This window comes from Salmo salar, chromosome 12, assembly GCF_965601325.2.
Source record: "Salmo salar chromosome 12, fSalSal1, whole genome shotgun sequence".
Lineage (NCBI taxonomy): Eukaryota > Metazoa > Chordata > Actinopteri > Salmoniformes > Salmonidae > Salmo > Salmo salar.
This window is the reverse complement of record NC_138302.1, coordinates 90,823,144-90,837,669: the sequence shown is the minus strand read 5'-3', so window position 1 is coordinate 90,837,669 and position 14,526 is coordinate 90,823,144. Positions and strand designations below refer to the sequence as shown.

The 14,526-nt window shown below is 41.3% G+C and overlaps 2 protein-coding genes across 7 annotated transcripts in view; both read left to right on the top strand.

The window, feature by feature from the left end:
• Positions 1-6,872, top strand: part of LOC106566062 (sodium-coupled neutral amino acid transporter 3) — a 71,655-nt gene extending 64,783 nt beyond the window's left edge. For 3 of the 5 annotated variants that reach the window (XM_082959414.1, XM_082959412.1, XM_082959413.1), the window contains 3 exons: positions 212-336; positions 691-835; positions 2,165-3,201. In XM_082959414.1, coding sequence (XP_082815540.1) covers positions 212-336; positions 691-835; positions 2,165-2,832 — 938 coding nt within the window. In that variant the 3' untranslated portion in view covers positions 2,833-3,201. Of the gene's footprint in view, positions 1-211; positions 337-690; positions 836-1,300; positions 1,712-2,164; positions 3,202-3,438; positions 3,543-3,721 lie in introns of those variants that run through there. The other 2 variants (XM_014133878.3, XM_082959415.1) reach the window with 2 other exon arrangements.
• A 2,867-nt stretch (positions 6,873-9,739) lies between these two features.
• gnai2b (guanine nucleotide binding protein (G protein), alpha inhibiting activity polypeptide 2b) overlaps positions 9,740-14,526 on the top strand; it is a 94,808-nt gene continuing 90,021 nt past the window's right edge. Inside the window, exons 1-2 of one of the 2 annotated variants that reach the window (XM_014133883.3) lie at positions 9,740-10,291; positions 10,460-10,642. In XM_014133883.3, the coding sequence (XP_013989358.1) occupies positions 10,525-10,642 (118 nt within the window). In that variant the 5' untranslated portion in view covers positions 9,740-10,291; positions 10,460-10,524. Of the gene's footprint in view, positions 10,643-14,526 lie in introns of both variants that reach the window. The other variant, XM_014133882.3, reaches the window with a different exon arrangement.

Genomic DNA, 14,526 nt, shown 5'->3' with positions numbered 1-14,526 from the left:
CCCTGATGTTACCCCTGATCTTACCCTGATGTTACCCCGATGTCACCCCCTAATGTTACCCTCTGATGTTACCCTGATGTTACCCCCTGATCTTACCCCCTTATCTTACCCTGGTGTTACCCCGTGATGTTACTTTGACATTACCCTGATGTTACCCCCTGATGTTACCCCCTGACATTACCCTGATGTTACCCTGATGTTACCATGACAGGTAAGACTGAGCCAGAGCTGCTACACACATACAGCAGAATCGACCCTTATGACACGCTGATCCTGTGCGTGCGATTGGCTGTCCTCACCGCTGTCACACTGACTGTCCCCATCGTGCTCTTCCCAGTAAGTTACACCCCCTCCCCCTTCTCCACTATAACCTCTTCCCTCTTCTTAAAGACATAGAAAACTGATATTGTATACTGGCCGTTGGGGTGGGATTGGCGTGGTGTCTGGGGGTGGCTTACATTTAGTTTGATTCCTCATGTCTTAATCTGAAATGGTGGGTGTCATGGCTTGATGAATTACAGTAAAATGCTCATTTGAAGAGGAATGACACTGTTGTTTCTGACAGTAACTTACTTATTCCTTCACTCTGCCTCTTTCTCTCCTTATTTCTCTCTCCCCCTCCCTCTCTCTCTCTGTATTTCTCTCTCTCTCTCTCTCTCTCTCTCTCTCTCTCTTTCTCTGACCCCTCAGGTGCGCAGGGCCTTGAACCAGATGTTTTTCTCCAGTAAATCGTTTAACTGGCTTCGTCATGTGGCTATCGCCATCACCCTGCTCTCCTTAATCAACATTCTGGTCATCTTCGCCCCCAACATCCTGGGAATCTTCGGCATCATCGGTTAGTTGCACAGATTAAATTTAGTCCTGGACTAAGAAGTACAGATTAAACCTAGTCCTGGACTAAGAAACACAGATTAAACCTAGTCCTGGATTAAGAAGTACAGATAAAATTTTGTCCTGGACTAAGAAATACAGATTAAACCTAGTCCCGGACTAAGAAGTACAGATCAAACATAGTCCTGGACTAAGAAGTACAGATAAAACCTAGTCCTGGACTAAGAAATACAGATTAAACCTAGTCCTGTATTAATGACGATTCAATGACGATTCTCCATTGAAAGTGCTTTTTAGTCCAGGAACAGAAACCGTCCCTTTAAATTTACATACTTTACCTGACCTAGCCAAAAATATTTGACACGTAGACGTTGCTGTAGTCTGGGATGTTTTACATGTTTAAATGTGTGGTTATGTGTGGTTATGCACCTGCACCTGTAATTCTTGATTCACTTTCTCTCTTTTGCAGCGGCTCTCTGTTTTGATAATATCTCCACTGTGTCTGGCTTTAAAACACAACACTGTCAGGTGTGTGCTACTGGTATCGAAGTCAGGTGCAGGAGAGCAGAGATTTGTGAACAGGCGCACACTTTATTGAGGCAAAAGTGCAAAACGCGCAAAACAGTCACAAGACTTTTGTTTAACAATAAACATCTTTGTGAAATACCACGGAAAAAACAAACCAGTCTGGCGCATAAACAATAAACACGCAACACAAACAATCTTTCGCAAAGACGTGATGGGGAACAGAGGAATATATACATGTAGATTGATTGGGGAATGAAAACCAGGTGTGCAGGGAACAAGACAAAACAAATGGATTCATGAAAAATGGAGCGGCGATGGCTAGAAAGCCGGTGACGTCGACCGCCCGAACAAGGAGAGGAACCGACTTCGGCGGAAGTCGTGACAAACACAAAACGTGACCAGCGGCCCAGCGCTTATTGACTCAATGATAAACACATGACCTGAGGCAATATTTTTTTAAATCTCTTTCCCTTGAATGAACAACATGTTTCATGTTATGGAGGTCAAAGTCAAGGTGGTTAAAGGTCATGGATTGTCACGTCCTGACCAGCAGAGGGCGTAATTCTATTAGTTTTGGTCAGGACGTGGCAGAAATTTTGTGTTATGTGTTAGTTAATTGGGATTGGAGAGTCCTATATAGTAGTGTGTGTTTTTCTTTGGGGTTGTGGGTAATTGTTTCTGTTCAGTGTGTTATGCTGTCAGTACTGTTGAGCTGTCGGTATTTTCTTGTTTTGTAGTGTTCCAGTGATCTTTTTTTGAATTAAATGATGCTGAACACTAACTCTGCTGCATTTTGGTCCACCAGCGCCCCGCATGTGCCAGGGCGAAGTAAGCATTGAGCCTGAAGGGGTGATGCCAACCCTGCGCTCAAGACCGCCAGTGCGCCTCTACGGTCCGGTGTTGCCCGCTATACGCACTAGCATGGAGGTGCGTGTCTCCAGGCTGGCACGTCCAGTACCAGCCCCACGCATCAGGCGTCTAGTGCGTCAGCTCAGCCTCGCCAGTCAGGAGCTGCCAGAGCGGCCCGACTGCCCGGGTCTGCCAGAGCGGCCCGACTGCCCGGGTCTGCCAGAGCGGTCCGACTGCCCGGGTCTGCCAGAGTGGCCCGACTGCCGGGTCTGCCAGAGTGGTCCGCCTGCCCTCCGGCCCAGCCCGAGTGGCCCGCCTGCCCTCCGGCCCAGCCCGAGTGGCCCGCCTGCCCTCCGGCCCAGCCCGAGTGGCCCGCCTGCCCTCCGGCCCAGCCCGAGTGGCCCGCCTGCCCTCCGGCCCAGCCCGAGTGGCCCGCCTGTCCTCCGGCCCAGCCCGAGTGGCCCGTCTGCCCGGCGACGCCGAAGGTGGAGAGAGGTCCACGTCCCGCACCTGAGCCACCTCCAGGATAGGTGGGTTGGGGAGGGAGGGTGTAGCACAGTGCCGTCGTTGACGGCAGCCACCCTCCCTTCCCTCCCTTATTGTTTAGGGGGTATTGTTTATTGATTTTGTAGGGGTATTGGGGATTTTTTGTGTTTTCTTTTTTAAGGTGCATTCCGGGGTCTGCACCTTGAGGGGGAGGGTACTGTCACGTCCTGACCAGCAGAGGGCGTAATTGTATTAGTTTTGGTCAGGACGTGGCAGAAGTTTTGTGTTATGTGTTAGTTAATTGGGATTGGACTCCCAATTGAAGGCAGGTGTGTTGAGTTGCCTTTGATTGCGAGTCCTATATAGTAGTGTGTGTTTTTCTTTGGGGTTGTGGGTAATTGTTTCTGTTCAGTGTGTTATGCTGTCAGTACTGTTGAGCTGTCGGTATTTTCTTGTTTTGTAGTGTTCCAGTGATCTTTTTTTGAATTAAATGATGCTGAACACTAACTCTGCTGCATTTTGGTCCACTTCTTCTCTCCATGACGACAGTTGTAACATGGATCAAGCCACAGCACCAATCATCATCCACTAAAAGAGGAAAATCTGACAGTGTTTGTGAATGTTGGCCTTGGCCCATATTCTGATTTTGGACAGTTTGTTCTACTGGATGTCCTGTGTAAAATGATCTGTAGCCCTGACCTTCATCTCTCCTCCTCTTCCTCCATCCTCCTGTTCCTCCTCCAGGTGCCACATCTGCCCCCTGTCTCATCTTTATCTTCCCTGCCGTCTTCTACATCCGCATTGTGCCTAAGGAGCAGGAACCCATGTTTTCCACCCCCAAGATACTGGTGAGCACATATCTCATCCTCTCCATGATAATTGTAATATACTCATATCTTGATTTGATCTGTGTAAGATTCTTCATTATTACTGTTATTGTGTGTCCTTATGACTATGGTTAGAGTATGGTTCTGGTTACCATATAAAAATAAATATTCTAATGATGGTGTTTCCTCTGACTTCCCAGGCTGCCTGTTTCGCTGCTCTGGGCGTCGCCTTCATGACCATGAGTTTGAGCTTCATCATCATTGATTGGACAACAGGGAGCAGCAACTCTGGCGGTGGCCATTAGAGGCCATCCTCTGCTCTTCGCATGCCGGGGTCATCTGGGCTTTAAGGGGATGCCTAGGTGTGTGTTTAGAACTGTTTTCATGTAATTGATGCACTATCCCCTCCGTGGTAGAGCAAGGGTCAAGGCTAGGCTTCAGTGAGGTTGGGGTTAGGGAGGGGGAGACATAATCAACCCGCTGGGCAAAACCATGCTGAGCATTTCAGTCCTCTTGAGACTAAAGACTCGGACAAAACATTCTGTACTACTGTAAAGCAGTAGAGAACTTATTTGAACAAAATGTTTCATAATCACTGTATGTAGGCCATCACAGAGGAGTGCTTTTACATGAATCATCAGGACTAAACAGGGTATTTTTTTTAAATCATGCTGATTATTATTATTTATCAGTGGGATAGTGCATCCAAGTCAATCCATAATGGACAATCCAGAAGAAAGAAACTCATGCTGGTTCTCCCTCCTTCATTCCCTCTCTCATTCCTTCCATCCTTCCATCCTTATCGCTTTCCATCCACCTGTTTCTTTCTCCCTGACCCCTGTATTCATGTGAACTGCAGCTACATGTACTGTAGTACTGTACATATGTAGAAATGGTGGAATCTATATGTAAAGAAGGCAAAGGAAGCACATGACTACATGATAGGGAAGTGACTATACATTATGTGTCATATGGTATTTTTGTACTATAGAAGAAATGGTTACATCTATACGTTAGGTGAGTGCTGTAAAACATACAGTCTGTGGTTCTCTTGGTATTCCTGTCAATCACTTTGTGCCTTCAGCACGCACGTTAACCATCAAAGTTTACCACGCTTTTCCAAATATTCTATTTGTGTGGGCATACACAGATTAAGTATATTTTTACATGTTTTCTACCAGGAGTGCCATTAGCCTGTGTTGTTTTATCTGCCAAAGCTAAGGGTGTATGTGGTTGTTGGGCTTAGTTCAGGCTTATGTCCCATGATGCATTATGTTATTGAACTCTTCCTGTGTCCCTGGTACCTACAGTACACTCAGATGATGGAAGAATGACTCAACCAACCACACCAATAGCCTATACAGTGAAATAGTAATCTCTATTTATTTAACTAGATATATCCCTGTTTTTTAATTTCACAAGGTGTGCTAATGGAGTATTTAACTATATGATCAGGTATTTTGATAGACTTTATAGATGGTATGTACAGTCTGTAGTGTATTGTATGATATTGCATATTGGAGGGTTTAGGTGACAGTTGAAAGTGTAGGAGGCGATCTTGAGGGCAATGAGCTGATTAAGAAGAAAAACATAAACAGCCTTTTACATTCATGTTAGTTAGATGATCAACTGACATCCTAGATACAGTATTGACAGATTTTTTATGATCAATTGTGCTTTTATCAATTTAAGATGAATGACTTAAACTTGCCTTTTTAACACTAATAGCACATATTCAATTAATACTTATATTTCGACAATGAATTTGTAAACCCTTGTCTAAATTCAGTACAGTTCAAATGTACCCTGGGGTTTGGCTTACTGTTTTTGGCATGACGAAATATGGAGGAAAAGTGTTTTGGTTATGTGGTTGTGGCGTAAGGTCCGTCTATGTTGTTGAACTAGTCTTTATTGTGTTTTAACATCTCTTTTCCACTTGTTTTGTGATTGGTGGTTGAAGTTTTAGTGAAGGAAGCAAGAGTGTCACCAGTCTGGTGATTGGCTGATTTATTCATTGATTAATTTAGCACACTAAATGAACTACTGTGATATTCCAGGCATAGTATGCTGATATCAGGACTCTATTTCCAAAACGTGTGGCTATATGGCTGTATCTCTTAATGTATCTGGTTTCTAAACGTAAGGTCTTGTGATCAAGTACAGTTTTTAATGCGTTGGCGATGAAGTGAAGTGAGATTGTTAGATTTGAATGTGATTCGAAAGCCCCTTCTTTAGGCTTCTCAATTTCATAACGCAACATTTGATAAATGGTTTTCAAAACAACACTGTGACATCTGTTCTCTCAAAAAACTGGGATAGCATTGTAATAACATTGCTATAACATTGATAATTGTTGAAAAAAAACATAATATAACTTATTGAATCCTGTTATAGCTGAAAGAGTTGAATCGACACAACCTGTGAAAAATAATTGAACCAATGTAAAGGTTAGACTCACAAAGTGGTGGTTACTTTGTTAGTGGTGTTTGCTAATCTCCAATATATATTTTGCCAAGTCCTACGTATGTAAGACAATTGTTATTTTATATTTCATTATTCTTATACACTGCTTCTGGTGTTGCTTTGTCTTTGTGCACAATAATTGATTTACATTTTTTAATGAAGAAAATATTGTTGTGCAGTCTGTTTCTTTTACTCAACGGCTAAAAAGTTATTGCATGTCTCTGCCTCAAACCCATATTTCTCCTGGTCTTGCTGAGGCAGTGGTTGTGGTATAAAGGAGGCAACACCTTGCCATAGATCAAGAACAGGCAACTCAAGTGTCTGCTGGTTGTCTCTGCTCCCTGGTACTTCATTGATGCATAATGGTCATTGGGTTCTCAGGTCTCTATCAGTCGCTGAGTTGAATGAATAATACAACAATAACCAGTAGACACTATGGTCCAGCCTGTCCCTGCCATAGACTGTGGTATATTACCTAAATCCTTAGGCCTCTTCTGTCTGGGAATGTGCCTACAGTATACAGTATCTAGCTACTACCAACTGCTTCTCTCTGATAGCCCTTGCACTTCAACTTTAGAGCTTTGCTATCACTGTTAGAATGTCTGGGGCAACATTCTCAACATTTGGCATCTTTCTCTTGTACCCAACCCAAACTATGCAAGCCAGTTAACATGTTGTTATGCTCGTTTTATCTTTGCAATTTATTTCTGAGGAAATGACAGCACTATGCGTGAATAACAATTTATGTATGAACTTTGGGCTTATAAGGTGGCTTATATAAATAATGTATATAAATGTAAACCCTTTATATTTGTGATGCATATCTAGCTTTTATAGTGTAAATAGCAGGGACAGTTTCAGTCTGACAATAAAACAAATGTAAAAGTTTTTACACCGAGTCATTTCTGTCCTTATTTGTTGTTTGTATTATCACCACACACACACGCACGCACACACACACACACACACAGGTTTGTTATAGCTTCTGTCAAAGTGTTTCTGCTCTATGGTCAAGTAGTACATGGTCTATGGTCTGCCATACTAGTCAAGGTAAAGCTGTGTTTAGATAAACACACTTAAACTTCCCCTGGATCAGTATGCCCCTGTCCTGTAAACAACCCTAATGTTTACGGGACAACTATGGGACATTTTCTTGTCAGATTCCAGTTAGGTCTGGTTTTACTTTTATTTATGCGTTACCAAGAAAAATCTCACTATGAATATTCCTAATTCCCAACACATGGGGGCGCTACAAACGAATCCATAATATACTCTTGTACACCAGGTCATGAGAATGTGCCTTCTTGGATGGATGCTTCATTCAAGAAAGTACTGAAAAAAACATGCTCTCTTTTCATCTTCCAGTGTAAATCAAATCCATTTTCAGTCTTGCCACTATTATCAGATGCATGTGCAAATGAAGCCCCTCGAGAGGTCATGAGCACTATTCAGCGCAGTTAACCACCCTCACACTATCAAATCAAATCAAATTTTATTAGTCACATGTGCCAAATACAACAGGTGTAGACCTTACAGTGAAATGCTTACTTACGAGCCCCTAACCAACAATGCAGTTAAAAAAATAAAATAAATAAGAGTAAGAATAAGAAATAAAAAGTAACAAGTAATTAAAGAGCAGCAGTAAAACAACAATAACGAGACTATACACAGGGGGATACTGGTACAGAGTCAATGTGCAGGGGCACCGGTTAGTTGAGGTAATATGTACATGTAGGTAGAGTTATTAAAGTGACTATGCATAGATGATAACAACAGAGGTCGACCAACTATGATTTTACAAAGCCGATACCGATTATTGGAGGACCATAAAAGGCCGATACTGATTAAATGGCCGATTTTTATATATATATTTGTAATAATGACAATTACAACAATACTGAATGAACAATGAACACATTTTTTTACTTAAATAATACATAAATAAAATCAATTTAGTCTCAAATAAATAATGAAACATGTTTCATTTGGTTTAAATAATGCAAAAACAAAGTGTTGGAGAAGAAAGTAAAAGTGCAATATGTGCCATGTAAAAAAGCTAACGTTTAAGTTCCTTGCTCAGAACATGAGAACATATGAAAGCTGGTGGTTCCTTTTAACATGAGTCTTCAATATTCCCAGTTAAGAAGTTTTAGGTTGTAGTTATTATAGGAATTATAGGACTATTTCTCTCTATACCATTTGTATTTCATATACCTTTGACAATTGGATGTTCTTATAGGCACTATAGTATTGCCTAATCTCGGGAGTTGATAGGCTTGAAGTCATAAACAGCGCTGTGCTTCAAGCATTGCTAAGAGCTTCTGGCAAACGCAGGAAAGTGCTGTTTGAATGAATGCTTACGAGCCTGCTGCTGCCTACCACTGCTCAGTCAGACTGCTCTATCAAATATCAAATCATAGACTTAATTATAATATAATAAACATTCGATCTTAGTCCTGTACTGACGCTTTGCCTGTTTGATGATGCGTCGGAGGGCATAGCGGGATTTCTTATAAGCTTCAGGGTAAGTCACACACCTTGAAAGCAGCAGCTCTAGCCTTTCGCTCAGTGCGGATGTTGCCTGTAATCCGTGGCTTCTGGTTGGGGTATGTACGTACGGTCACTGTTGGGATGACGTCATCGATGCACTTATTGATGAAGCCAATGACTGATGTGGTGTACTCCTCAATGCCATCGGAGGAATCCCGGAACATATTCCAGTCTGTGCTAGCAAAACAGCCCTGTATCCAATCATTTCAGACACAGTAGTTATTCATATGAATCATACATCTTCTTTAATCAGTATTAAAACAACATACTTATAAAGAGGACTAACTGTTCCCTGTAGGCCTACATGAAACAGTCAAAAATCAGTGTGAGGGTCCCTTCAACAGAACATTGCTTAGTTGTTGCCAGTAAAGTGGTTAATTAAGTTATATGATATGTGTTCATGAATAGGCTTTTGAACATGAAATCATATGAGAATAGTTTGGACACCAAAGAAATCACTTAAGAAAAATACAGCCATCTGTTTTATGTGTTGTAATACTCCCCTTGTGTCCAGATCAATGTATCAATTTACCTACACTGTAATTACACTAGAATTATACCTGCCGTGTAACTAGCCTACCATACAATTTTAGGCCACTTAATGTAAAGTGCAGCAGATCCATTTAAATGTTTAGTGCAGATCCATTGCTGGTGGAGAGGTTTCATAGTCATCCCATCCCATGTTCATTTAGATATATGGACACATTTCTTATTTATCATCTGGAAAAAACATGGATTCCTATAATTAGACCACCATGTGAATGATGATGCTCACGCAGATCATTGCAGTGCTCACCCTCTACCTAACCTATTTACAGTATATTCCCATAATTGCTAGCCAAGTAGGCTACCTCAACTTTAAGCGCAGACTAGTTTTTTAAAAATGAATTCCTACTCCTTCGAGTCGCTATTAGTCGAAACTTCAAACATGTAAATTCTTAAACCCTTATCGTGTACCTGTTTGTCCTCTGATGATGAGTGCCTTTCTTTATTTGCTGAAACCCATACTTTTTAATAAAACGTCAATCAAATAAAACCACAGACTGTTTCCTTATTGCTGTTGCTCTAAGATGGCAACAGCGCGAATGCGCATGTGCCAATTAAAACAAGGAAACAGTCGGTGGTTGTATTTGATTACCATTTACTAAAAGGTATGTTTACTCCATGGAGTTGAGGTAGGCTACTACATAATTGCCTACATTTCCCATAAGACAAGAGACTTGCGAATCACGGCATTTACAGCAGGGTTTCAAATTGGACGCATTTGGCACTAGGCTATTGCCTCCCTTTACTGCAGAAACCTTACCAACGGTGGTGTATCAACCATTTGTTAAATCTACGACACACAATGTTGATATATTATATCAACTGAGCAAAGAAAGGGTGTCAACAAATCCCCGTAGAAGGCAAGCAGTAGGTTGGCAGCTGAAGTGCGCCAGCGGTGTGTCTGGATTTCCACTGGATATGTTCACTTGACTGCGCGGTTGAGTCTGGGAGCGCAGTCGCTCGCTAGGAACACATCCATGTGATTGAATTCCACCTACCTTCACTTGGTCGAAAGAAACGAACGAACGAGGAATACGATTGACTAGCTTATATCTGCGCGACTGTCAGAATTGATCATAATTGATTACCAATGGTCAATACTACAGAACCAATTCGTTTACGCCACCTGAGATTTGACTGCAACTTTCAGTGGTATTCCTTGGAGTAGCATCTCCAAGAAGATTGCTCTGCGACCAAAAGGATATAGCTAGGTATTGACGGAACATTTGTTTACATCACTCAGAATAACGACATTTTGTGCGTGCCATTTGGATTGAACTAGAACTAGACTAGTCTACAACATTTTCACGCGCACGTCTCTTGAACAGGACAGGAAGGATTTTGAATAACCGTTTCTTTTTTGTTGGCGTATCAAACAGCAGTCAAGACGAAATCCTTCAAGAATCCTTGCGCCGGCCGTCAGTGCGCGCGTGCTTTTGGGAACATGGGTTGTACGTTAAGTGCAGAAGATAAAGCGGCGGCGGAGAGATCAAAGATGATTGATAAAAATCTCCGCGAGGATGGAGAGAAGGCGGCAAGGGAGGTGAAACTGCTCTTACTAGGTATGGGATGGCGTTTATTCTATTCATTTGCTTGTCCGAATGGACGACTAACCAGTGTAGGCTACGTTCCTTGTTGGGCTCTGTTTCGGGGTTGAGTGCTTCAAACTCTGAAACAGAATTGTCCACAATTTTGATCATAAGTGGTAGCGTAATGGGCTGCATCACAAGCCGATCATCACTTTGCCTTTTGGCACCGGTAGGGTGTCCATCCGCGGCGCACGCTTTGTTTATTTTCTACCGAGCGTTGACTGCTATGTGGTCGACTGTTGATGCTGAGCTTGCTCTGCCAACGCCTTAGAACACATTACATAATTACTGTAGCAAAGAAACATAAGCAATTATCCTAGTGCAACGTAGCTCTCGGTCAAACAGAGATGTTGTATTCATTCATCAATGTGGTCCTGAATTGCATCTCCTTGTGTGACAATGCATCTGCCATGTATCTGTTTGGGTGAAAATCACTGGTTCCCAGCGGTGGTACTTGGCCTGTCCACAGGGGGTACTTGAGAAGACTGATGAGACCATAGGCTTACTGGTAAAATCCACATGAGGTAAAATGCACACGAGGGCGTACTTCAGGCGTACTCGGGGCGAAAAAGGTTGGGAATGGGAACCACTGGTTTAGTCAGTCAATATTTTGTTCAGAACAGGTAGCTACATACTTATTATTACACAGGCTGTGTTGAATAGGCATAGTAATGTATGTTGGAGGGAATGACATTGCAATCAGGAATTTGACAGAAAGTAGTAAACACTCCACCTCCTCTGTCACATTTTCACACAAATGAAGGTTTTGGGCTTCAGCAAAACATGTTTTGTAGTATTTAGCCAATGTAATAATCTAACCCGATGTGATGTCACTGTGCAAGGCTAAAGAGATAGAATCAGTGTATTGGGGAGTGTGTTTATGTAATAATCTAAACTAATGTGATGTCATTGTGCAAGGCTAAAGAGATAGAATCAGTGTATTGGGGAGTTTGCTTATGTAATAATCTAAACTAATGTGATGTCATTGTGCAAGGCTAAAGAGATAGAATCAGTGTGTTTATGTAATAATCTAAACTAATGTGATGTCATTGTGCAAGGCTAAAGAGATAGAATCAGTGTGTTTATGTAATAATCTAAACTAATGTGATGTCATTGTGCAAGGCTAAAGAGATAGAATCAGTGTGTTTATGTAATAATCTAAACTAATGTGATGTCACTGTGTAAGGCTAAAGAGATAGAATCAGTGTGTTTATGTAATAATCTAAACTAATGTGATGTCACTGTGTAAGGCTAAAGAGATAGAATCAGTGTGTTTATGTAATAATCTAAACTAATGTGATGTCACTGTGTAAGGCTAAAGAGATAGAATCAGTGTGTTTATGTAATAATCTAAACTAATGTGATGTCATTGTGCAAGGCTAAAGAGATAGAATCAGTGTGTTTATGTAATAATCTAAACTAATGTGATGTCACTGTGCAAGGCTAAAGAGATAGAATCAGTGTGTTTATGTAATAATCTAAACTAATGTGATGTCACTGTGTAAGGCTAAAGAGATAGAATCAATGTATTGTGTTGTTCACAACAGCAGTATTAGGCCTAGCCTAACCTGGGTAGCCTTCTTGTTATTGCTGATTCTTATCTCAGACTCTAATTTGTTGGTACACTGCAAAATGCCCCACTCCTTCCAGCTGCAGTGCTGTAATCACAACAACACATTCACCTCTATTGAATATGAGTATTTTGCATTATGATTGATGCCACACATTCCTACCAATCACAGTTTTGTGAACAAAACACAGAGGTTTTGAAAATTCCTATTTGCAATATGATCGACCTTGGAACCTTCCAAGGTCCCCAAAACAAAGCCAAATCAATTATGGAAATATGGAGTCGATTGCTTAGGTTCCCGACTTGGACAGGTTCCCAGTTTGCAGAGGGAACCACACTGGAGTTGTATGTCCTGGGATGGGCATAACGATATTACAGTAACCTCGGCTGACATTGTTTGGCTGTACAGTACCTCTCTGGTCCTTTTGGCCAATGTTTTGAAAGAAATACTGTGTGCCTCAATATAGAAACCCTCCATTTACACACTGGCTTGCTCACCGAAAATGGGCCAAGTTGAAAGACCTACATTTGGGAGCTTCTTGGAAACTAAAAAAGCTATGGCATAAAAAGGAAAGGGGCTAGTGTAGTCCTATGGATTTTCAGGCAAATCACCTGGTCATCTTGTCACATCTATAGGCTAGCCTACACTCTTAGAAGTAAAGGAGTATAACCTTTTGGGGTTCACTTGCCACATCATCACGATGACCCAAAATGCATAATTTGATTTAAAAATGCATCATCATGATGATGTGGCAAGTGACATTTTGCTTCTTGAAAGTACAATATCTTAACTTGACTGCTGACATGCAAAACATGTTGGGACTGTATCAACAGCGGAATAATGAAGAAAATACCAAAATATCGTTTTTAGGTAGATTTTTCCATCAATAACTCAGCAGCAACAACCCAACCTGACTCTTTTTAAAGAAAACAACCCAACGAAGTGACCCAATGCCTGCAACCCAGCAGTTGGGTCAATCGAACAACCCAGCTTTCTTAAGAGTGTAGGCTAGGTAGAAGATACTGTAGCTAGCTAGTGACTTAAGCCAACTAATAATTATCATCATAAACACAAGTCATTACCATCACAATATTAGTTTTTTTTTGTAGAAAATGATTGAATATTGCTATTAAATTAGTACTCATAAAGGAATGGGCAATTGTTTACAATTGCGAGCTATCCCATAAAGCCATTGCCGAAAACCACATATTTTCATCTTCTTCTGAGTCCGGCAGCGCAACAAATCCAATGGCAAAATAAATTCAAAGTGTTCTGCACAACTCTGACAGTATCTGGGTAAATATATTCCTGAGAGACAGTCATATGTCACCACCAGGCTTAACACCAGATCACAGGGAGACATGATAGGAAACGAAGATAGCCAGAGTGGATAAGAACTGGATAGGCTCTCTGCAGATAGGATTCTGCCCATCAAGTCTTGTGCAGCAGTTATTGCCTGTGCAACAGGGACACAGTCAGATAAGAGGCAAAACGAGATAACCCAGACAAACAACCCAATCAGCGCCAAATAGCGTCTGCTCATAGAAGATGCGTGACTTTGCGTAATCTTCATAAAACAGGCATATTTTCTGGAAGTATGTACAGTATGTATCAGTGTTTCCCCTAAATTAATTTAGCAAAGGTGGGCCGTAGCTGCTAAATCATGGCCGCCACAAAAATAGGATGTTCTGGATGCTAAAATGTTTTCAGTGTCAACTTAAATGACTAAAATCATATATAAAATATGTAGAAAAGATAATGGAGCTGTATCATTTTTAATAAGATCATCTTTGAGAACTAACAACCATCCGAATAAAAACCAGACAGTGAGGGAGAATCAAAAATTCCCAAAATGTCATGGCATGGGGTCCCCATTGATTTTGATATAATGTTTGAGTCACTCAGATAGCCATGACATAAACCATGGCAAAATGTGTAGAATTGCAGGAAACTAATTCTAAAACTGTAAAATGTTCTCTCTGCCCCATAGAGACAATTTGTATTAAAAGGAATTATAGGTCATATTTCATTGAAATCTGTAAACACTGGGCAGTTACATTAAAACAGAAACATTTTGTCTGTTCGATGGTAGCGGACAAAGTGCACAGACGCAATGCACACAACACTAAATACTTCCTGCAAGCTAGCTAACCACTGTAGCTAGTATTGACATTATAATAAAATCACAATGGATCTATTTCCATGAAATAGGTGTCTGTGTTAGCTGCCGAGTTAGTGCATTTTCCTTAGCTAGCTAGTGAATATGCTAATGTTTATCTAGCTAGC